The sequence below is a fragment of the Mauremys mutica genome, chromosome 5 (assembly GCF_020497125.1).
Source record: "Mauremys mutica isolate MM-2020 ecotype Southern chromosome 5, ASM2049712v1, whole genome shotgun sequence".
Lineage (NCBI taxonomy): Eukaryota > Metazoa > Chordata > Testudines > Geoemydidae > Mauremys > Mauremys mutica.
The window spans coordinates 141,648,992-141,671,850 of record NC_059076.1 but is presented as its reverse complement, the minus strand read 5'-3'; the positions used below and the strand labels follow the sequence as shown (position 1 = coordinate 141,671,850).

General features: G+C 50.3%; 1 protein-coding gene across 1 annotated transcript in view; it reads left to right on the top strand.

Annotated features, from left to right (window-relative positions):
* Positions 1 to 14,001: 14,001 nt before the first annotated feature.
* Positions 14,002 to 22,859, top strand: part of LOC123371090 (C-type lectin domain family 4 member F-like) — a 212,492-nt gene continuing 203,634 nt past the window's right edge. The window contains exons 1-2 of the mRNA XM_045018284.1: positions 14,002 to 14,102; positions 19,922 to 20,075. Coding sequence (XP_044874219.1) covers positions 19,973 to 20,075 — 103 coding nt within the window. The 5' untranslated portion in view covers positions 14,002 to 14,102; positions 19,922 to 19,972. The remainder of the gene's footprint in view (positions 14,103 to 19,921; positions 20,076 to 22,859) is intronic.

The following is a 22,859-nucleotide window of genomic DNA, read 5'->3' as shown; positions in this document are numbered from 1 at the left end:
CAGTTACTTCCCAAAACCTGAGTCGCAGGCTGAGTGCCTGGGTGCACAGATGCTGAATCAGCCATTCTGTCCTGGGCATCCTCTCCCAAGTGATCAATGAGGAGACATTCCTGTACCACCACTATTCCTTCCCCAGTTTCCTCCTCTGGGACTCTCAGAGGTGATGAAATATTTAGCAATGTCCCCTGTTTCGCTATCTGCAGAACACAACCGTTCACATTTGTGGATTTTTGGAGAGGTGGGACTCCCTGGTGTGTGTGGGTGCTGGCTCCACCTCTCTATCAAGTCAAGTTCATGCTTCCTCCCGTTTTCCCTCTCTTCCATGGCTAGATTCCGAGCCTCCATCCCTTTGTCTTACAGTTCCAGGGCAGCTTTTTGCCTGGCCTTTTCTGCTTCCATGGCCCTCTGGTGTACAGCTTTTTGCTTGGCTTCTGCTGCTTCTGTGGTTCTCTGGTGTGCAGCTTCTTGCGTGTTAATCTCTATTTTTCTTTTGTGTTCACTGTCCCTCTCTTCTGTCTGCAATCTGCCTAGCTCCAGCTTCTTTCTAGTTTCACTTTCACTCATGTTCCTGGTTTTCTGTCCCTACTTCCCTTGCCCAAAATAAGCAAACAGAAAATAACAAACTGGTAACCACTTTGACGGATCTCTAGCCACCACACTTAAAAGTCACCTAAAATCACCACCAGTGTGTGAAGTGCACGTCTCACTCAGAGCAACAAGCGGTGCATATTACCCTGCTCGCTGCGCCACTGTGACAGGCTCCCCCACCCCCGCGGTGCCACCTGGGACTTGGTACCACTGAGGCTCCCTGGCCCACCAACCTGGGCTCCCTTTACACGGTACTGCTGTGACTAGCCTGCCAAGACTTTTCCCAGGCTTCACTTTAACCAGCACACATGCAGGTAGGGACACACCCAGTTGCAGTACATACAGGTGCTGCAATCAGATCTGCATGGGGAGGCACAGCTAGGCCACCTCCTAGTTCCTAAGGCACACACCTCCTCTCTGGAGCATCAACCCAAAATTATACCGTCTTGTGCTGCACAGAGAACTGTACAGCATAAGCTCATGAAATTCGACCCCTCCCTCAATGTGGAGGAAGATATGCAAACAAAAACACAATCTAAGTTTAATATACTAAAGAGATTGGCTGTGAGTAGCAAATTCTCACCCTAAATGTTGATTCAAGCAGGCTGCAGGCTCTTAAGATTAAAAACCCCAGGTGTTCCCTTCACAGGCTAATGTCATGTGATGCCATTTTAGACTGAGTGTTGGTGAGTAGGGAGGATCTCCAGAGAAGAACTGGTTGTAGGGGACAACCTTGGTTTGTGTGATTGTGAGCTGATTCAGTTTCAACTAAATGGAAGGATAAACAAAACTAGGTCTGCAACTAGGGACCTTCATTTCAAAATGAGAAACTTTAAAATATTAAGGCAATTATCTAGGGGAATGGACTGAGCTGAAGAACTCAAGGATCTGAAAGTGGGGGAGGCTTGGAATTACTTTAAGTCCAAGTTGCAGAAGCTCTCTGACACCTGCATCCCAAGCAAGGGGAAAAACTTCCTAGGGAAGGGCTGCGGACCAGGCTGGATGAACAAGCATCTCACACAGGCGATTAGGAGACAGCAGAAATCCTACAAGGAATGGAAGATGGGATGGATCAGGAAGAAAAGCCACGTCTTGGAGGTCAGAAAGTGCAGGGATAACGTGAACTGCCAATAGCAGAGTTGGACCTTGCAAAGGGAATTAAAACCAACGTAAACGGTTCTATAGCCATAGAAACAAAAAGGAAACAAGGAAGGAAGGAGTGGGACTGCCAAACACGGAGGATGAGGTTGACATTAAAGATAATCTAGGCATGGCCCAACACCTAAACGAATACTTTGCGTCAGATTTTAATAAGGGAAATGAGTTTCGGGGTAGTGGCAGGGTGGCTAATGGAAATGGGGATATGGAAGTAGAAATTACCACCTCTGAGGTGGAAGTCAAACTCGAACGGCTTAATGGGACCTAATTGTGGAGTCCAAATAATCCCCATCTAAGACTATTAAAGAAACTTGTAACTGCAAGCCCAATAGCAAGGATTTTTAATGAATCCATTAATGCGGCGGTTGTGCCCTGTGACTGGAGAATTGCTAACATCCTACCTATTTTTAAGAAAAGGAAATAAGTGACCCAGGACACTACAGACCTGTTCACCTGACCTCAATTGTATGCATGGTCTTGGAACAAATTTGGAAAGAGAAAGTAGTTAGGCACATAGAGGTAAAGAGTCATTGGGATACAACACAACACAGTTTTACAAAAGGTAGATGGTGCCAAACCAACCTGCTATCCTTCTTTGAGACGATAAGTGATTTTTTAGAAACAGGAAATGCAGAACTCATCAATATGGATTTCAGTGGCATTTGGTACAGTTCCACATGGGAAATTATTAGTCAAATTGGAGAAGATGGGGATTAATGTTGTTCTTAGTCCCTAAGTGCATGACCTTGCATTTGCACTATTGAATTTCATCCCAGCGAGCTCTGCAATGGGCAGATAAAGGGGCAGAATGTTTTGCCACATTGTTTCTGGGGATCTTGGTCCCCTGCTCACAACAGAGTCTGCGCAGCAGAACCAAGCTCAAAAGGGGCTTTGATTCTCCACTGAGACAATAACATTCTTTTATCCGGGAAATACAGTCACCCGACTCAAAATAGAACCAATTTCCAACCTAATTCCTGGGTCTTTAAGGAAACTAGCTCCTCCCATGTTCTGAAGGAAAGCAATTACTGCTGCAGCTCTGAGCACATCCTTAAGAAAGAAGAATTTCCATGGGATGCAGAAGACTCAGTCTGCTGTCAAGACACAGTCATGCTGCCTTTGGAACTGGGCTATTACTTTGAAAAGCATCTGATCAAAAGGTGCAAAAATTAGAAATTCAAGTCAAGCAAATCATTATTTATTGGGTGATTATGAAACAATAACTCCATGATCCAAGGAATTATTCAGTGACAGACCTGTCTACCTCATCATTGATATACAATGCTACTCCACCACCTTTGCCTTTATTTCTGTCTTTCCTAAACAGCACATAGCCTTCAATACCTGTACTCCAGTCATGGCTACTATTCCACCATGATTCTGTTCTCCCTATAATGTCCGGTTTCACTTCCTGCACCAGTATCTCTAGTTCCTCCATTTTGTTACCTAGGCTCCTCGCATTGGTGTACAAACATCTTAATTCTTGCTGTTTGGCTTCACTCACATTCTTTACCTGATTAGGCCCAGACATTCTACCACCAGTATCACCTATTAGAATGGTATCTACACTACCCTTCCTCCTTACGTCCATTCTCCTACCCACAACAGTATCTTTTCTTGCTTCGTTTTCTTCCCTCTCAGTGTTAAAATCCGGTGTGGAGATTACCTGGACCTCTCCCAACCATCTCCCCCCAAATCCTAGTTTAAAGCTCTCTTAATCAGTTGTGCCAGCCTCCATCCTAGAAGTCTATTTCCCTCCCTACTCAGGTGAAGTCCACATCTGATCCAAAGGTGCAAAAATCAGGAATTCAAGTCAAGCAAATCATCATTTACTGGGTGATTGTGAAACAATAACTCCATGATCCAAGGAATTATTCAGTGACAGACCTGGAAACATACAAATTACAGAGCCAGCCACACTGAGCGGCATAAGGGCAGCTCTCTCTGCCACAGCCAGAAATATCACACCAAGACAAAGCATCCTTGTGATGCACATCCCATGTGGCCCCCTCCAGTGCACAGGCCTCCTCATCGGCAGGTGGCTGGAAAACATGCTCTATAGCTTGGAAATTAAGGTGCTTTCTGAGGTGCTGAGACCTGCATGTCACAGCCCAGCCTGTCCATGGGTCTGCTTACAAATCCACCTGGAAGGCTGAGTGCACTTGTAATCATTACACAAATTCCGGATTCTTGGCTGGGTATGAACACAGTCTTCTCCACCATCTTTCTCTGGATCGTGATTGTTTGGCTCATTCTCCGCCCAGAACCTACAGATCAGAGTGTTAATGTCTCCGTGGAGAACCACAGCCAATTCCTGAGCTCAGTTCTGCTCTGTGGACTCGGTTGTTCGCAGGGGACCAAGACACCCAGCAATGCTAGTCGGGCCCACTGTGCCGGGTGCTGCATAGACACCAGGGGCCGTACAGACGCTGCCCGAAAGAGCTTGTGACCAAACGTGTAATAAATAATCACGTCTCTCAAGCTTTACTCACCCCCTGCTTGCGTCTGCTCTGTATTCTGTGCCGTCCACCCAGCGCCAACTGCCTTCTGTCTCCCGGTCGGTGAGCCCAATCCAGTGAGCTTCTCCCTGGTTCTCGCTGGAGAGAAACTCCTGCACAACACAGTTTGCAGCATGTGCAGGTCACCCAAGAGAGGCTGCAGGATGCAGCCGCAGCTGCCTGGGCTGAACAGATTTTGGGGGAGAGGAAAGGGCGTCTGGTGGTGTGAGCAGGGCACTGGGCAGCGGGAGATGCGGTGTCCTGCCCCCAACGCTGACAGTGACTAGCTGGGAGGCCCTGAGGGAGCCCTGGAGCAGCTCTGTGTCTGTGTCTGCATCTGTATCTGCCTGGGGCTAGCAGCAGGGACCTGTCTCAGAACACTCCCCCCATAGCCCCCTCAGAGCTGGGCTGCGGCAGGTACTGACGGGCACCTCAGAGTTCACACCAGCCCCCTGCCCTTGCAGGAGGCAAAGCTCGGAGCAGAGAACTGGGGGCAAAGTCTGGCCCTGCCGGAGGGTGGGATTTTCCTCCTCTGAAAGTGCCACAGAGGCCTGGGGTGAGGGCTGCAGTGGGCACGTGGGGAGAGAGGATTCTCTGAGAGATGCATGGCCCCTTGCACACAAGTCTTCCAGATACAGGCTTCTAGATTGTCCAGCAGGAGCTCAGGCCTGAGGAGAGGGATCAAAGGGGTCCTCAAAGGGAAAGGCCATTGGGTTTGCTGGAAATACTACATTGGAAGTAGGGAAAATCAGAAATGAGCCGGACCCCAAATCCCCCTCCCCTGGCACCCCAGACTGTGGGAAATCCAGATCCTGGCTCTGTTCCTCTGCCCCATCTCTGCTTTTAAACTGATGGGTGAATCCCTTGAGTCAGGTACCAAGGCTTGGCATCCTCTCTCATAGACTCATAGAATCATAGACTTTAACGTCAGAAGGGACCATTATGATCATCTAGTCTGACCTCCTGCACAACGCAGGCCACAGAATCCCACCCATCCACTTCTATAACAAACCCTTAGCCTATGTCTGACTTATCGAAGTCCCCAAATTGCGGTTTGACGACCTCAAGCTGCAGAGAATCCTCCAGAAAGTGACCCATGCTGCAGAGGAAGGCTAAAAACCTCCAGGGCCTCTGCCAATCTGCCCTGGAGGAAAATTCCTTCCCGACCCCAAATATGGCGATCAGTTAAACCCTGAGCATGTGGGCAAGACTCACCCGCCAGCACCCAGGAAAGAATTCTCTGTAGCAACTCAGATCTCACCCCATCTAACATCCCATCACAGACCACTGGGCATACTTACCTACTGATAATCAAAGATCAATTGCCAAAATAATTGCCAAAATTAGGCTATCCCATCATACCATCCCCTCCATAAACTTATCAAGCTTAGTCTTAAAGCCAGATATGTCTTTTGCCCCCACTGCTCCCCTTGGAAGGCTGTTCCAGAACTTCACTCCTCTAATGGTTAGAAACCTTCGTCTGATTTCAAGTCTAAACTTCCTAGTGTCCAGTTTATACCCATTTGTTCTTGTGTCCACATTGGTACTAAGCTTAAATATTTCCTCTCCCTCCCTAATATTAATCCCTCTGATATATTTATAAAGAGCAATCATATCCCCCCTCAACCTTCTTTTGGTTAGGCTAAACAAGCCAAGCTCTTTGAGTCTCCTTTCAGAAGACAGGTTTTCCATTCCTCGGATCATCCTAGTAGCCCTTCTCTGTACCTGTTCCAGTTTGAATTCATCCTTCTTAAACATGGGAGACCAGAACTGCACACAGTATTCCAGATGAGGTCTCACCAGTGCTTTATATAACGGTACTAACACCTACTTATCTTTGCTGGAAATACCTCGCCTGATGCATCCTAAAACCGCATTAGCTTTTTTTACGGCCATATCACATTGGCAGCTCATAGTCATCCTGTGATCAACCAATACTCCGAGGTCCTTCTCCTCCTCTGTTACTTCCAACTGATGCGTTCCCAGTTTATAACTAAAATTCTTGTTATTAATCCCTAAATGCATGACCTTGCACTTTTCACTATTAAATTTCATTCTATTACTATTACTCCAGTTTACAAGGACATCCAGATCTTCCTGTATGATATCCTGGTCCTTCTCTGTGTTAGCAATACCTCCCAGCTTTGTGTCATCCGCAAACTTTATTAGCACATTCCCGCTTTTTGTGCCAAGGTCAGTAATAAAAAGGTAAAAAACCATCTCCCATGGTTTCTAACCTCAGCTGCCACCTCCCACCTCCTTCTGGTATGAAACAAGGCACTGACCCATTGTCCAAGCCCCTAGGAGCTTCCTGCACTCACCTGTTCCGCCTGGGAGGAGACAGAGGTCAGGTGCGAGTCCTGAGACACATAAAACCATTCAGCCTCGTCCCACAACTAGCATCACAATAAGTAACTTTTGTGGCCACATGATGGATCCCAAAGAGTGCTGCAGAAAGCAGACACCACGGGGTCATTCCCCCAGCACTGAAATGCAGCTGCATCTGGGTGGAGCATGGGTGCTGGTCCCAGTGCAGAGCAGCATGGCTGTAATGGGAAAGGGGAGACTCACTGTTCAGCTGAGCTGGGAGGGAGAGTTCAGGTGGGGTGAATGTAGCTGCCCAAAGTGCAACATCCCCTGGTTCTGCATCAAATATATTCAGTGATGAAGGTCTCGGGTCATTTCAGGGTCACCCAGAGGATTCAGGGGGCCTGGGGTCTTTGGTGGCAGGGGTCCCCCGTCGCCGAATTACTGCCGAAGACCCGGAGCAGAAGAATCCCCACTTTTCCCGCCCCCCCGCCGCCCGGGCAGCCCGGGGTCTTTTGCACTTTGGCATCTCCTCCAACACCCCTGCAAGGGGCGCTGGCTCAGGGATGGTTCTGAAAGCTACGCCCCAATCTAAGAAGAGCTGATAGCTGGGTGAAATCTAAGAAGAGCTGATAGCTGGGTGCTCCCATTAGGCTAACAAGGCCTAGGGTGTAATTTAATTCCACACCGATCACCACGGTGTGGGCCCAGGTGCAGCCACCGGTGATTTTTAATGGAAGAGAACTCGGTGCTGGAGAAAGTCGCTGCATTGTCAGCCTGGGAGCCTGAAATCCTCCGTTCATCCCCAGCACCAGCAGAAACGGCACCAGCCAGCACTGCAGCTAGTACTTACTGCAGCGACCTTGCACTGCTGCTCACACTGCACTGACGTTGTCCAGCTGGATCTGGATTTCTCCATACGCTGCTGTCATAGGTCTTCTCCCCCACTTGGAGCTGTTGGGTTCCAAGATGGGGACCTGCATGGACTCCTCTAAATTAAAATCCTAGTTTAGATTTGGTTTTCGCTGCCACCAATTACGTTTAAAGTGGATAACACACTGCCTGTCCCCCAAGCTTCCCCTGGGGAACCCAGATTCAAACCCCTTGAATCTCACCAGAGAGAGAGAGAGAAACAGCCAGTTCCCCTCCCCCCCTTCCCTCTCTCCAACCTGCTCCGGAGAGATTACACACCGAGTCAAATCCTTGACTCAACACAAAGAGGGACTCACCTCCCCCTCCCCTTCCCTAGTCCTTGGGAAAAATACCTTGATTCAAACTCCTTGAATCAAACAAAGAGGGAGTCACTATCCCCGCCCCCCTTCCCCTGAAAATCCAAACAAGGGAAGAAATCAATCAAGTTTTAAAAAGAAAAGATTTTATTAAAGAAAGAAAAAAAAGTACACTCTCTCTGTATTACCAGGATGCAAAAATACAGGGTCTAACTTATAAAAACTGGAGAGACTTCCCCCTCCCTCCTCCTCAGAATAATCAGTAGCAGCAACAGAAATAAAGAATTTCCTTCAGCAAACACACAATTGCAAATATAGAAAGCAACTCAAAAGACTAATCCGCCTTTTTAACTAATACTCACTATACTGGATAGTAGGAAATACTCCAGGAGAACGTGGAGACATGTCTGGCCTCTCTTAAATCCAAAGAGAGCACACACAATTCAACAAAGAACACAGACAAAGGCTTCCCTCCACAGAGATTTGAAATTATCCTGTCCCTTGATTGGTCCTCTGGTCAGGTGTTTCTCAGGTTACTGAGCTTGTTAACCCTTTACAGTTAAAAGAGACTTTAACCCTTAACTATCTGTTTATGACAGCTGCATTGACGTTACCCAGCTGGGCTTTCAGCATCTGGACTCATGCCTGCACTTCACCCAATAGCTGCAGAGCTAGAAGAAAGTCACAGCGACGTCAGTGGAGATGCAGAACACTTGATTATCAGCACGTGTGGTAGAGCAGCACCTGCCGGCCCCTGTGTGTCAGGCGCTGTACGGACAGGAGGGGACAGTCCCTGCTCTCAACAGCTCACAGCCAAAATAGACCCGAGGTGAGAGAAATAAAGGATGATTTTACCGATGGGGAACTGAGGTGCAGGGAGACGTGCCGAGAATTTGAAACCAAGGTACCTGAATCCCAGCCCAGCTCCCTAGCCACACAGCCATGCTTAGCCTTAAACCGCAGCCCACAGCCAACCCAGGGCACAAGGAGATGAGCAGTGCCGCCTCTCCACCGTTCCCTCCTGCCTCTGGAACTCCGATTGGGTCACCTGCAGCCTGCAGACAAACTGGGGCTACAGGAATGTCCCTGGGCCTGAGCCATGGCACCAGGATCCAGGCCTGGATTTGGAACCCGCCAGCGTTCAGGCCTGGTCAGTACCAGGGTGTCGGTTCAGGCCCATCTCCTGTTCGTGTGCTGCATATAAATCTCAGGCACAGATCGGCTTTTACACTCAGTCACTTGCCAGAGGGTTAATAATGTTTCCTCGGCCCAGTGCCAGCTGGACGGCTGGAGGGCGCTCTGATCCCGTCAGTGCGATTCTGGTTGTGTGAGATACGCCCAGAGCCCCAGAAAGTGAAAGTTCAAGACCCAGATTGTGATCTCACCCCGCAGGGACTGGGGCTGCCTACGGGTCTGTGCAGCACTCAGCCCACCGTGGCTGCTGCTGTATTAAACACAGATCATCCCTATTCACAACAACAGAACTGGGTTTGCCTTTAGCTCATTTCCAGGATCACCCACGATGTCTGTCTGGGGAGCGGAGGGAAAGGGTCCAGAGGGACCTAGACAAATTGGAGGATTAGGCCAAAAGAAACCTGATGAGGTTCAACAAGGACAAGTGCAGAGTCCTGCACTTAGGAAGGAAGAATCCCATGCACTGCTACAGGCTGGGGACTGTCTGGCTAAGCAGCAGTTCTGCAGAAAAGGACCTGAGGTTACAGTGGAGGAGAAGCTGGATATGAGTCAGCAGTGTGCCCTTGCTGCCAAGAAGGCTAACGGCATTTTGGGCTGTATAAGTAGGGGCATTGCAAGCAGATCTGGGGAAGTAATTATTCCCCTCTATTCAGCACTGGTGAGGCCACACCTGGAGTATTGCGTCCAGTTTGGGGCCCCCACTACAAAAAGGATGTGGACAAATTGGAGAGAGTTCAGCAGAGGGCAATGGAAATGATCAGGGGGCTGGAGCACATGACTTACGAGGAGAGGATGACAGAACTGGGCTTATTTAGTCTGCAGAAGAGAAGAATGAGGGGGGATTTAATAGAAACCTTCAACTACCTGAAGGGGTGTTCCAAAGAGGATGGATCTAGACTGTTCTCAGTGGTGGAAGGAGACAGAACAAGGAGCAATGGTCTCAAGTTGCAGAGGGGGATTAGTCCTGCTTTGAACAAGGGGTTGGACTAGATATCTCCTGAGGTCCCTTCCAACCCTGATATTCTATGAGTCTATATGATGAAACAAAAGCAGGGCCAGTAACCTGAGTGAATTTAAATTTCCTGTATGAAGAGTGTGATTCAAATATTAACTGGCCACACACCAAGTCGTGCTGAGAGCTGATGGACTCGCACTAAGCTGGCTTTGCTCATTTCTATCCAGGAAGTCCTGCGGCCTGCTCGGCGCCGATCCTGCAATGTCCATGCTGCTCACACATCTGACTACCTGGGCTGTTAGGCTCGGCCCCAGCTGCAGTGTAGACACACCCTTAGCCTCTCGGTGCCTCAGTTCCCATCTGTACAATGGGCTCCGTCTCCCAGGGGTGTTGTGAGGATAAATACATCAGAGGGTGCCAGGCGCTCAGAGACTGCGGTGATGGGGACCGGAGAAGTCCCCGTGCTAGAGAAGGCAGAAAGCGCACACCTTGCTCCCCCACTTACTGTCCAGCTCCTTTGAGGTGTCCAAGGTGGTGTTGGGCTGCAGAGAGGCTCTGATTGTATGAACTGCTTTGTCCACATCTCGTAGCCTTTTCTGTCCCTGGAAATCTAGGAATCACATGGTCAGGGGTCAGAGCACTTCATTAGCAGAGAAAGAGAACAGACTCTCGGCGGGTGGGGAATGATTTGCTGTCTAATCTATGAGAGATTTTTACCAACTGTGCAACACGAACACCAGAATCAGGAAAATCCCCCCCCCAGGAGCCTCACTGACATTTAGCCTCACGTCCGCATTGGGCAGGGGGAACCCCAGAATATTCCCTGGAACCCCCACTCTGCGAGTGCACATGACACTGTTCCTTTGGGGGGTACAGCCCGTGTCCTTGGCACGCCCAGCCAGGTCCATGGGCCGTGCAGAGAGGTGTGGCAGAGCCAGCGGCTCACCATTTCGCTAGCCCTCTCCATCCCCTGTGGGGTAACTGCAGCCACAGACACACCTCAAGAGAGCAGCCGTGTGCTCCCCAAACACTGGCCCTTGCATGATTTCCCCTCCCCATTTGCAAACCCATGATAGGGCCAGACATAATCTGGCCCTAAGTATCTATAGAAACACTCCAAGAACCTCCAAATCTCCCCGGCTCAGCAAGGTGGATGTTGTTGTCTGGCCTGGTGGGGAACCACCACCTGAATGGATGCTGCGGAGAGACTGGATCCCCACCCTCCTGCCCCTTCCATTAATAGAAACGTTACATCCGTTTTGCTTGTGTTTAGAAACAAACACCTGGAATTGAACATTGCGCTTGGGTGGAACTTACACATGACGGTCACTGCAATGAGGGAGGTGCCCAGAGCCACGCTGAGAACAAAGGGCCGGGCAGAGAGGATGTCTGAGGTCTTGCGAGATGGCGCAGCTGGCGTCTCAGGAGGTTTCGCTTGTGGGGAAAGAGAGGATATTTCCATGGGAGCTGAAGCCCATCTAAGCTCTGCACTGCCAGGCTCACCCTCACTAGTGAGGAGACATCCCAGTCGATAGAAAGCCAAAACCACATTGCGCTTATGTAGCTATTGTTGAGGCCAGGAGCTCCATACAATTGGAAGAAGGTTTGCAGTTGGATGGATATCTACAGTTAAATATAAGGGATTAAAAACCCTCCGGGGGCATCACCCAACCTTTACCTGTGTGGGCTTAGGCAGAAATGTCCCCTCAGGGCAGCTTTTTCCCATAACGGCCCCATTATGGGGTTTCTTTCACTTTTCCCTGAAGCATCTGGAACTGGCCACCATCAGGGGCAGCTCACTGGGCTGGAAGGACCATGGACCTGCCTGGTAAGGCAATTCCTGTGAATCTGGGAGGCAGAATCATTGAACCGTAGCACTGGAAGGGACCTTGAGAGGTCACCTAGTCCAGTGCCCTGCACTCATGGCAGGACTAAGGATTATCTAGACCCTCCCTGACAGGAGTTTGTCTAACCGTCTCTTAAAAATCCCCAATGATGGGTTTCCACAACCTCCCCAGGCAATTTATTCCAGTGCTTAACCACCCTGACAGTTAGGAAGTTTTTCCTAATGTCCAACCTAAACCTCTCTTGCTGCAATTTAAGCCCATTGCTTCTTGTCCTATCGTCAGAGGTTAAGAAGAACAATTTTTCTCCTTCCTTCTTGTAACAACCTTTTATGCACTTGAAAACTATTATCATGTCCCCTCTCAGTCTTCTCTTCTCCAGACTAAACAAACCCAATTTTTTCAATATTCCCTCATAAGTCATGTTTTCTAGACCTCTAATCATTTTGTTGCTCTTCTCTGGACTTTCTCCAATTTGTCCACTTCCTTCCTGAAATGTGGCCCCCAGAACTGGACACAATACTCCAGTTGGGACCATATCAGAATGGAGTAGAGCAGGAGAATTACTTCTCGTGTCTTGTTTACAATACTCCTGCTAATACATCCCAGAATTATGTTTGCTTTTTTTGCAACAGTGTTACACTATTAACTCATATTTAGCTTGTGATCCACTATGACCCCAGATCCCTTTCCGCAGGACTCCTTCCTAGGCAGTCATTTCCCATTTGGAGGACTTTGCATTCATATTTATTGAATTTCATTCTATTTACTTCAGACCATTTCTCCAGTTTGTCCAGATCATTTTGAATTTTAATCCTATCCTCCAAAGCACTTGCAACCCCTCCCAGCTTGGTATTGTCTGCAAACTTTATAAGTGTCCTCTCTATGCCATTATCTAAATCACTGATGAAGATATTGAACAGAATCACTTCCGATGAACTGAGAACTGACCCCACGTCTCCCCATAAACTGACTCAGCTCTTGAAAAGTTCCCGCACACGTTTGGTTTGTTTGGATAAGCTGGTGGGGTTCGGGTCTCAGTGAGAGATGGGAGCGCAGCTTGCACACTCCTCCCGGGAGGAATGAAAGATGAAGACCAGACCAAACCCCACCTGTCCACTGCACGTGCTGCTGCTCCCTCCTGGGCTTAATTTTCCAAGAGCCCGGCTGAGCTGTGGGTCTGTTTTCCCAGGCCAGCCAGTGCCAAGAATTGGGAGTCCAAGAAAACAAGGCAAGTTGGCATAATGGAGTCAGCATGTGTTGTCCTTACCTGGAGGCTGGAGAGGTGCTTTTCCAATATTCACATTCATATAAATATTTTTGTCCGCCATTCTCTGTCCTTCCCTGTGAGCTGAACGCTTGATAAATGGTTTCCTTTAAGCAGCTGTTTCACAAAGGCTGGTTAACACATTTGAATATGCCCAGATATGGAAATGGACAGCAAACTCTGTAATTGGGAAGGTGAAAAGCCTCAGGCCACAGAGTTTAAGGCTGGGCTTGCGTGTAGCCTTTGAATTAAATACAAGAGAGAGAAGCCATGCTGCGTGCTAGGCAAATACCATGGGCCCATATTCACTTTAATATTAATAATCTTATAAAAAAGGGACATTTCCCTGCTAGGGCACTGATCTGTCCCATGTCAACAATGACCAAACGTTGTTCCCATCTGAGAGCTCAGTGGTGTCCTACATGTATTGAGTTGGTGGCTCTCGGTCCCATTTCTAGGGGACAGGTGTCCACATCACAATGGAACCATCACCGCAATTAATATTATTTGTCACCTTGTTGGCAGTTCCCATGGAAAGTCAACGCTCTCCACTGGCTGTTACAGTCTCTTTGCTCTGTAGGTTGTCTGGGAACATTAGCAGGGAGTAGGGTTGTTGTCTGTGTCTCTCTGCTCTACAACGGGACCCCTTTGTGTTTGCAGCCCAAATTTCCACTGGCCTTTTTTTTTTCTTGGCACCCTGGCACATTGCTAACTCATGTCTAACTTGCTACCTTCCTGGGCTCTTTGGATTCACTGCCTAGCGGGTTCCTGCAGCCCATGGACTGTGGCTTGGATTATTATTCCCCAAATGGACTAATTTCATTTTCCACAAAAGAACCTCGGCCTGTTGTTTTCTACCCAGGTTTCAGAGATTTTTAAGGCCAGAAAGGACTGTTCTGATCGTCCAGTCTGACTTCCTGCACAGCGCAGGCCAGAGATCTTCCCCACGCGATTCCTTCAGCCAGCCCAGGACGTCTGGTTCAGCTACAGCAGATCTGTTAGAAGGAGCCATCCACTCTGGATTTAAGGCTCCAAGTGCTGGAGAATCCACCACCTCTCTAGGTAAGATGTTCTAATGGGCAGTTGCCCTTGTTTAAACCTTGGTGCTGTATTTCTCATCTGAATCTATCTAGCTACATTTTCCATTTCCACTGGGCACCTCCATAACCCTTCCCGGACACAGGGTATTCCTCCGTGTGCTCCTTAAAATCTTGATGGTATCTCAGCTACTGAGAGAGTTTGTAGTCGAGCTGTGCAGTAAAAGCAGCTAACTACAAATGGGATGGGGCTCACTGGGGTTTCATCTTCGTTCTCTCTTTAGAGTGGTTGGGCAGTTGGTGTCCTGCTGCTGGTGCTTATGCCATTGCTCATAACTGTCTCCCTGTGACTTTGTGGTATTAGTTTTATCCATGTGTTTGTTGCTTCCTGTCCTACACTTACATTGTCAGCTAGTTTGGGAAAGGACCATTGTTCTGTTCGTACAGCACCCCGCACAATGGGGCTCTGAGTCTTGACTGGTGACCTCTAGACACTCGTGCAACACACTCACAATACGAGCTGTTCCCTTTTGCAAGTTAAAAGCTGATTCCTTTTCTAACTGGCAGTGCTACAAACTGCGCTTGGGAATCTGAGAATCAGCTGAATTCTTTGTCAATGTGTCTCCATGACCAGCAATACCAGTTCTGCAATCAGAATTTAGCTGGCAAATCTGCTAACACTGCATTACTCAGTAGTGAAGCGAAACGTTTTTTTCGTTCCTATTAAAAATGTTCCTGAAGACAAAGGTCTTTCTCTACATTTTTCCTCATTTTTTTGTGACAAAACCCCTAAAAACTGAAATCATAGAATCATAGACTTTAAGGTCAGAAGGGACCATTATGATCATCTAGTCTGACCTCCTGCACAACACAGGCCACAGAATCTCACCCACCCACTCCTGTATCAAACCTGTGTCTGAGCCATTAAAGTCCTCAAATCATGGTTTATTTTTAGTTGATGGCAACTGAATATTTGTGGTTTGGTTTTGTTTTCAGATTTTTTTCGACGAAAACCCAAATTGATTTGGTCAAAAAATCAAACTATCCCTGCGGAACTCTGTGTTGACAGAAAAGCCTGTTTTCATTGGGAAAAAAAAGTGTTGATCAAAAGATGTTGACCACCTGTAGTCAGTAGAGAATCCGGTAAACTCTCCCCCAGCTTCATTGGGCCCAGCAACAAACACCACATTTGTGTCAGTAACAGGACAAAAATGTTGTGACTCTTGGCAAAAGTATATTTCACACAAGACAATTTATCTGACAAATCTCACTTCCCGTTCTATGCACGGGGTGTTTGCAAACAGCTCATGGCTTTCTCAAGTGCTCTGTGCTGCAGTCACAAGAGTGGGGTTTATTCTCTCTCTCTATTTTACTGCTAATCTTTCAGGTGACATGGCACCATCAGAAAGGATCGAGTGGTGCAAAAGCTACCTCTGTAGCCATTAATCCTGTCTTCACTGCCGTGGCCCTTCCATTCCCCATCTGTTCTGCCATCTGTCATGCTCACTTGGTGTGTCAGGCACAACGCATCCCTGATTTGGGGTCTCTACTAGTCAATTATACATTGTGATAATGAATTAAATACAGGTAACCCTTCTGCCCCTCTGAATTGGCAGCAACAAGGGCTTGGTTCAGTATGCAGGGGTTCCGTTTCAATAACACAATGCAAAACCGGCTCAAGCCCCTACCCAGTGACCTGGGACAATTACATACCACCACCCCGGGTGCCTCTAGGAGGCAATACTTCCCCACTCGCAAGCACAGAGTCTGAGTGTCACAAAATCCTTTTAATAAAGGAGGGAAACAATGTGGCATCACGTTGGAGAAACACCACAAACAGGATTATAACACAAGCCATAAGCAACAAAAACCCACCTCCAAGTACGTTTGGCAATATCCTTTCCCCCTTAGGGTCTTAAGTCCAATCACCCCAAAGTCCAACAACCCGAAAGTCTCTGTCTCTGGTCAGTGCCACCCCAGAGTTCAAAAGTTTATCTGCAGAGTTTTACCCCCCCCGTCTGGGTGGAAATGGGGGGGCCCCACACACACAGGGTGTTAAGGGGGCACCTTACGTGGGCCAGGGCCAACTGCTCCGCCTCTCCGTGGAGTTCTGCTGCAGCCTTCCCCACGACCAGCTCCACTCCACCAGCTGTGCCGCTCCTCCAGCCGACCCGTGAGCCGCTCCAGCCGCCCCCCGCAAACCGCTCCGTTCGCTGCTCCGTGGGCTGCTGCAACATGCTGCAAACTGCTTCGCTCTGCCAGCCACTTAGCGATAGATCTTCAGGCTCCCCCACTAGTTAACACAGCACTCAGTGATCTCAGCTCAGTAAGCTTAGCTCTTTTAGTGATTTCAGCACTTAGTGATTTCAGCTTGTAGTAGGGGAGCCCTAGCGCTGGTGCACCATTAGCCCAATGTGAATTCAGGTCAGCAGCCTCTAGATGGACTCCTAAAGGATTCAAAATTAGCTCTGCTCTTTAACAGTGGAGAGAGGGGGAAGTGCAATTGGTGTCCCAGGTGCTCAAAAGGGGCCCATACTATCAGGTACACACACCAGTCCCCAACCTCTCTCCCTTCACTAGGTTTTGGCACCCATGTCCCTTGTCTAGCAAGTGCTACTTAATGGATAGTGAGACATCTCTGTCCTAACGCAGTCTCATAGTTCCTCATTCACATAATCTGGGTGACAACACTTTATTCCTCCTGCCCCAATAATCAAAGAAATTGGGGATCCCAGAGCTGTCAAAATAACCATCCCAGGCTGCCGTGGGCTAAATTAGGTGGGATGGGCGTGCCAGTGCAAATACCTGCAATTCCTTTCCACACTCCCCATAATTCACCACCAGATGTCAGGGTAGAGCTCATCCTGACTCTGCTTACATATGATTCTCTGAGTTAACGTCCCTCTTCTGCAGTGACGACCAGGCCTTAAGGGTTGGCTCCTGGCCCTCACTCAGGTAGCTCCAGCCAGGCCTTTCCCTCTGGCTGGTGTGGGGGAAGGTGCTCCCAGGATCCCCTCTGGATCCTCCACAGGTCTCTTTCTGCCCTTTCCCCGTCTATCAGGGCACCAGGCACCAGCTCTCTCTGAGTGAGGGAGCGCTACCAGCCCCTTTCAAGACTCTGGGCCTCACCCACCAGCCCCCTAAGTCTTTCTCAGCCTCTTGTCTCCCCTCTGTGATACAGCAGGCTCCATTTTACAAGCAGCCCTCCCCCTACCCCAGGCTACCATCACGTGATGTCTGATCCAGCCAGCGTCCCAAACCATCACTGGGGTGGGGGCTAACTGCACACTGATGGGGCTGAGCCCAAATCCCCTAAAAGGGGCAGCCCGCCCCTGACACCACTCACCTGGTAGGTGAGGGGGAAGCCGCTGTCAGGAGTCAGGCCGTGCTGGACCAGTGGTGATGCTGCAGCAGGGCAATAGGCTGGGGGAGGTGGAGGAAGAATTATGTGTAACTGTGACACCCCCTTTCCCTGCCCCTCAGCACAACTCCCTACTGAAGCGCAGGCCTGAGCTCTGTCTTTTCAGGACTTCAAAAAAGAAAAGTTTTGCACAGAATTGAAGCTCAGAGCTACGGTATCAGCCCCTGCCCGTAGGGGTTAACGACAGCTGCCAGTCAGCTCAGAGAGTCCCAGACAATTTCTTAGTGAGCGAACGTTTAACACACACACAGCCCCTCGCAGACAGTATGCGGGACACTTTTCAGTCCCGTCAGCAGCGCGGTTCGGCAGTAAATCTGTGGGGTTCCTTACAGAGACTCCCGGTGCTGTTGCTGTTGCATGTATTTCAGTGCAAGGTAACAACACAACACTCATTTGTGGTGTTTGGGCCACACCTTCCGAGCATTCCCCTCTGACCTCACACTGATCAGGTCCCAGTCTCTGCGGGGGGGGGGCTCCAAATGTATGTGTCCCCCATCTGGACTCTCCGGGGCCTGAGGAGAATGGCGGCCTCTCCGTCCCCACCCAGCACCTCAGAATCTCCTCAGCAAACACCAGCCCAAAGCCCCGTTCGGCCAGCAGCAATTCCCATGTAGCGCCCCCGCTCCACCTGGTCACCTTCTTTAATGCCAGTTGGCTTACAGGAGTTGATGGACAGGTCTGGGTTCTTCTGGATCCTGCCACCCCCGCAGCAGGGTGAATCTTCTTTATTTTCCCCTAGGAATTTATTTGGCGGTGCCTCCACCCCCCCTCGCTCCTTCCTGGCAGGGTCACCAGGGCAGCTTGGGTGGAAAATTCTTACCACAGGGGAACTCCCACTTACTTGCCAGATCGTTGGGAGACTCCCAAGAAATAACACAAACACATACAATGCATTCAACACAGTAATTGTATTAAACAGGAGACAAACATACCATAACAGGGTAAAACACTGCTAATACCCGTGACTTTCCCCAGTCACGGGACCTGATGTATGAAATGTAAGATCACTGTCCCGTCGGTACCGTACTTTGTTGGGGCTTTTGATGACCTATGACCACAAGATCGTCTCTGCAGTGGTTTAGCCGTGTGGCTGGCTGGGTTCAGTACAACCCAAAGGACTCACAAGTGGGAGGAGGTGGTAAGTCCTTCCACAGGTTTAATAAACAGCAGGTTATAAAATCCCCAAACCATCACTCCCTGGCTTGAGGACACAGTTCAGGGAGTAGGGTGTCCCCAAAACAAATTCCCTGGTGCCCTCACAAACTCCATGAATGATCCTCAGGGTCAGAGCTGACTCTGGACCCCTCGGTCACTGCAGAGGGGCTGGTCTCTGCTGGCCGGGATCCTCCTCAGGCAGGAGTCAGGCTGCGTCGATCCCAGGATTTCCCCTCCCCACAAAGGGGTGCAGGGCTCAAGGTGCAGGTTACACAACTACACTAACATCCAAACTGTCGTCTCCTAGCCCAGCGCCCAGACACACCCCCAGCAGGCAGCAGCCCTGGACTAGCAGCCAGAGCAGAGCTGACCATGTGGGGACTGGTCTCACCTAGGGAGCTGGAGACTGAACTCAGCCTGGCTGGGGAAGTTTCCCAGCAAAACTCGACAAACTGGGAGTGATCAGTGGAGAGGAAAAAGCCAGCAAGGCTGCTTGTCCTTCCTGGAAACCTCCTGTACAGCCCCAGAGATGGCGACCGACGCCGTGTCTACGCTACAAAGTCATGTCGGCGTTCAGCCACCAACGTTTGTGTATCGCTGGGCGTGTGCCCACTTGGCTGCTTGTACCAGTGCTGCTCGTACTCACCAGGAGTGCTTGTGTAACACGCTAACCTTTGATTCCACACGTGCCCCCTCTCATCCCATGTTACCGCCGGAGCAGTGAGCAGGGTCTGTCTCTTTGGACAGCAGAACTCCCACCCGTGGATGGTCACACATAGGAAAAAGATGCAGATTTGGACAGTCGTGGATGCCCCAGGATAGGGCCGGCCTTCGGGGCGGGCGATGTGGGTGACTGCCCAGGGCGCCACGGTCAGGGGGGAGGGGACGTGGTCCGGAGGCAAGGAGCAGGACACAGGCCTGGCCCCACACTGCCCCCAGCCTGCCCCTCGCTGTGCTTCAGCGGGCTGATGCTGGAGGCCCCACAACACAAGTGGGCCAGGACACAGAGCAGGAAGCCATGGCTGGGGCGGAGCTGGGGGTATCCCAGGAGGGGAGTGGAAACCACAGCCCCCCTAGATCCAGCACCTATGGCCAGGTGCTGCTGACAGAGTGCAGCCTTCTTCCCTCACGCCTCCTTTCCTCATGCACCCGTCTCTCCCCTCCATGCCCTCCCCCATCCAACCACCTCTTTTCTCCAGACCTCCCACTACCCTTCCTTCCCTCATCCAACCACCAGGCATCACTTCCCATTTCTATTTCTGTGCCAGGGCTGCTGTCAGAGGGAGGCTCTAACCCAGCAGGCTGCTGAAAGGACCCACATGCCAGTGATCAGGGGCTCGGCTCAGCGCGAAGGCAGGACAATGGCGAGGGACAATATCTATGAGAACATGCCGATGACGGAAGCTGCTCCCCAGCCCAAAGGTAAGCACAAGAGGCTGCACCGGACCGTGGACTCCCGCTGGCCTCTCCTTGGCTTTGTGGTCTCTGCAGAGTGTCCTGGGCAGCGATCGCTTGCTCCACTGACCACGAACCCAGAGCTCAGCCTTGTGCTGGCCAGAGCACCACGGGCAGTGGGCGAGGGTGCTGGGTCAGTGCTTCCCAGTGCGTTCTCTCCCCTGCCAGTCCCCAGCAGGAGAAGGGCACAGGGGGAGAGATGGGAGTCCCTGCCCAGCATCCCAGCCTCCTGCCGGGCAGCGCAGTGCCATGGGCTGGCCATAAAAGCCAGCCAGGCTCCCCCTCCCCAGCTCACTGCCACCATCAGCCTCTCCCAGGAGGAGATCACCAGGGTCGAATCCTCACAGCCCCCATCTCTGGGGACCAGCTCCCTCTCATCCCCCCATTTCACAGTGACACCTCCTTTCCTTACCCTCTGCCCCTTCCCTGCCCGAGCACACGCGTCTAACTGTGAGCAGGGGCAGGGAGATGTAGCTGTGTTAGCAGAGAAGGGTTTTCCCCAGGGCTCGGGGATGGGGAGGGAGCCTGTTCCTCCAAGGACAAGGAGCAAATGGAGCTGGAAGTGCTGAGATAAGGACCAGGCTGTTTTTCTAAAGCTCCCAGCACAAGGGGCCCCTCTCAGGGCTTTGGCTGGGTGACTGGGCAACAAAATGGCAAATGAAATTCAGTGTTGATTAATGCAAAGTAACGCACATTGGAAAACATAATCCCAACTATACTTATAACATGATGGGGTCTGAATTAGCTGTTTCCACTCAAGAGAGGGATATTGGAGTCACTATGGACAGTTCTCTGAAAACAGCCACTCAATGTGCAGCGGCTTCAAAAAAGCGAACAGAATGTTCGGGATCATTTAGAAACGGACAGAAAATATCATATTGCCTCTATCTAAATCCATGGTACACCCACGTCTTGAATACTGCGTGCAGATGTGGTTGCCCCATCTCAAAAAAGATATATTGGAATTGGAAAAGGTTCAGAAAAGGGATTAGGGGAATGGAACAGCTGCCATATGAGGAGAGATTAATAAAACTGGGACTTTTCAGCTTGGAAAAGAGACGACTAAGGGGAGATGTGACTGAGATCTATAAAATCATGACTGGTGTGGAGAAAGTAAATAAGGAAATGTTATTTACTCCTTCGCATAACACAAGAACTAGGGGTCACCAAGTGAAGGTTTAAAACAAACAAACAAAACAAACAAAAGGAAGTATTTCTTCACAGTTAACCTGTGGAACTCCTTGTCAGGGGATATTGTGAAGGCCAGGACCATAACAGAGTTCCTAGATAAGCTCATGGAGGACAGGTCCATCATTGGCTATTAGCCAGGATGGGCAGGGATGGTGTCCCTAGCCTCTTTGCCAGAAGCTGGGAATGGGCAACTGGGGATGGATTCCCTGTTCTGTTCATTCCCTCTGGGGCACCTGCCACCGGTCACTGTTTGCAGACAGGACGCTGGGCTAGATGGACCTTTGGTCTGACCCAGACTGGCCGTTCTTACATTCTTATGTTTGTTGGGCAGGTGTCACCTGGACAAGGGCCTGCTCCGGGGGTTGTTTATCCCCTTTGGTTTCAGTGCAATCCAGATGCCATGTGGCAGCTGTTCTGGATTCGAACACATGAAAGACGCCGGGAAGGGTCAGGAGACAGGCAGGGAGACGGGGCTGACGGAAGTGGAGGGTGCGGGTGAGGATGTGAGGTTCAGTAGGCAGCTGCAGCTATGCACCGAGCTCAGCTAGGCTCTTTGCAGCGACAAAGGAAAAACTGGATATGAGTCAGCAGTGTGCCCTTGTTTCCAAGAAGGCTAATGGCATTTTGGGCTGTATAAGTAGGGGCATTGCCAGCAGATCGAGGGACGTGATCATTCCCCTCTATTCGACATTGGTGAGGCCTCATCTGGAATACTGTGTCCAGTTTTAGACCCCACACTACAAGAAGGATGTGGAAAAATTGCAAAGAGTCCAGCGGAGGGCAACAAAAATGACTAGGGGGCTGGAGCACATGACTTATGAGGAGAGGCTGAGGGAACTGGGATTGTTTAGTCTGCAGAAGAGAAGAGTGAGGCGGGATTTGATAGCAGCCTTCAACTCCCTGAAAGGGGGTTCCAAAGAGGATGGTGTTACGGAGTCCCCGGGCGATGCTCTGGAACTGCTCCCCACAAAGCCAGTCAGGACTTTGGGGAGCCTCCTCTCCCATGGAGCAGACTGTCTGCAGGGCAAGAAGCTCACACGGCTTCACCTCCTGGGTCTCTTCTGGGAGCATGTAGCATATGCCCCTTTGTGCGCTTCCCACAGCGAGTCTGCCCAGGCAGGTGTGAGGAAGTGGGAATGTTCCAGCTGTGTGATGTGAATGCTGAGAGGGGAGTATTGACCTGGGAAGGTTGCAGGGGAGTTGTGCTGGGACGGCTGCACTGGGGAAGGGAGATACCTGAGCATGTAACCTGAGAACCCAGGAGGGGGGTTGGAGGCCAGGTGACACCTCTGCCTGGGACACTGGAAAAAGGACAGAGGCTGGGGGAGGAGCCGGGGGGAGGCTGAGTGAGAGGCTGGGGGGAGATTCAGTTTGGGAGCTGGCTAGGAAATGGAGGGGAGCCCCGACGGGGCTTGGGCTTCCCAACGGGGCTGTGGCCTCCCTGGGGCCCACAGATGGACCTAATTACAGGGGTTCCTATTGTCTGTACCGGCAAGACCTGTTTTGGACTGTGCTGTCGTCTAAATAAACCTTCTGCTTTACTGGCTGGCTGAGAGTCAT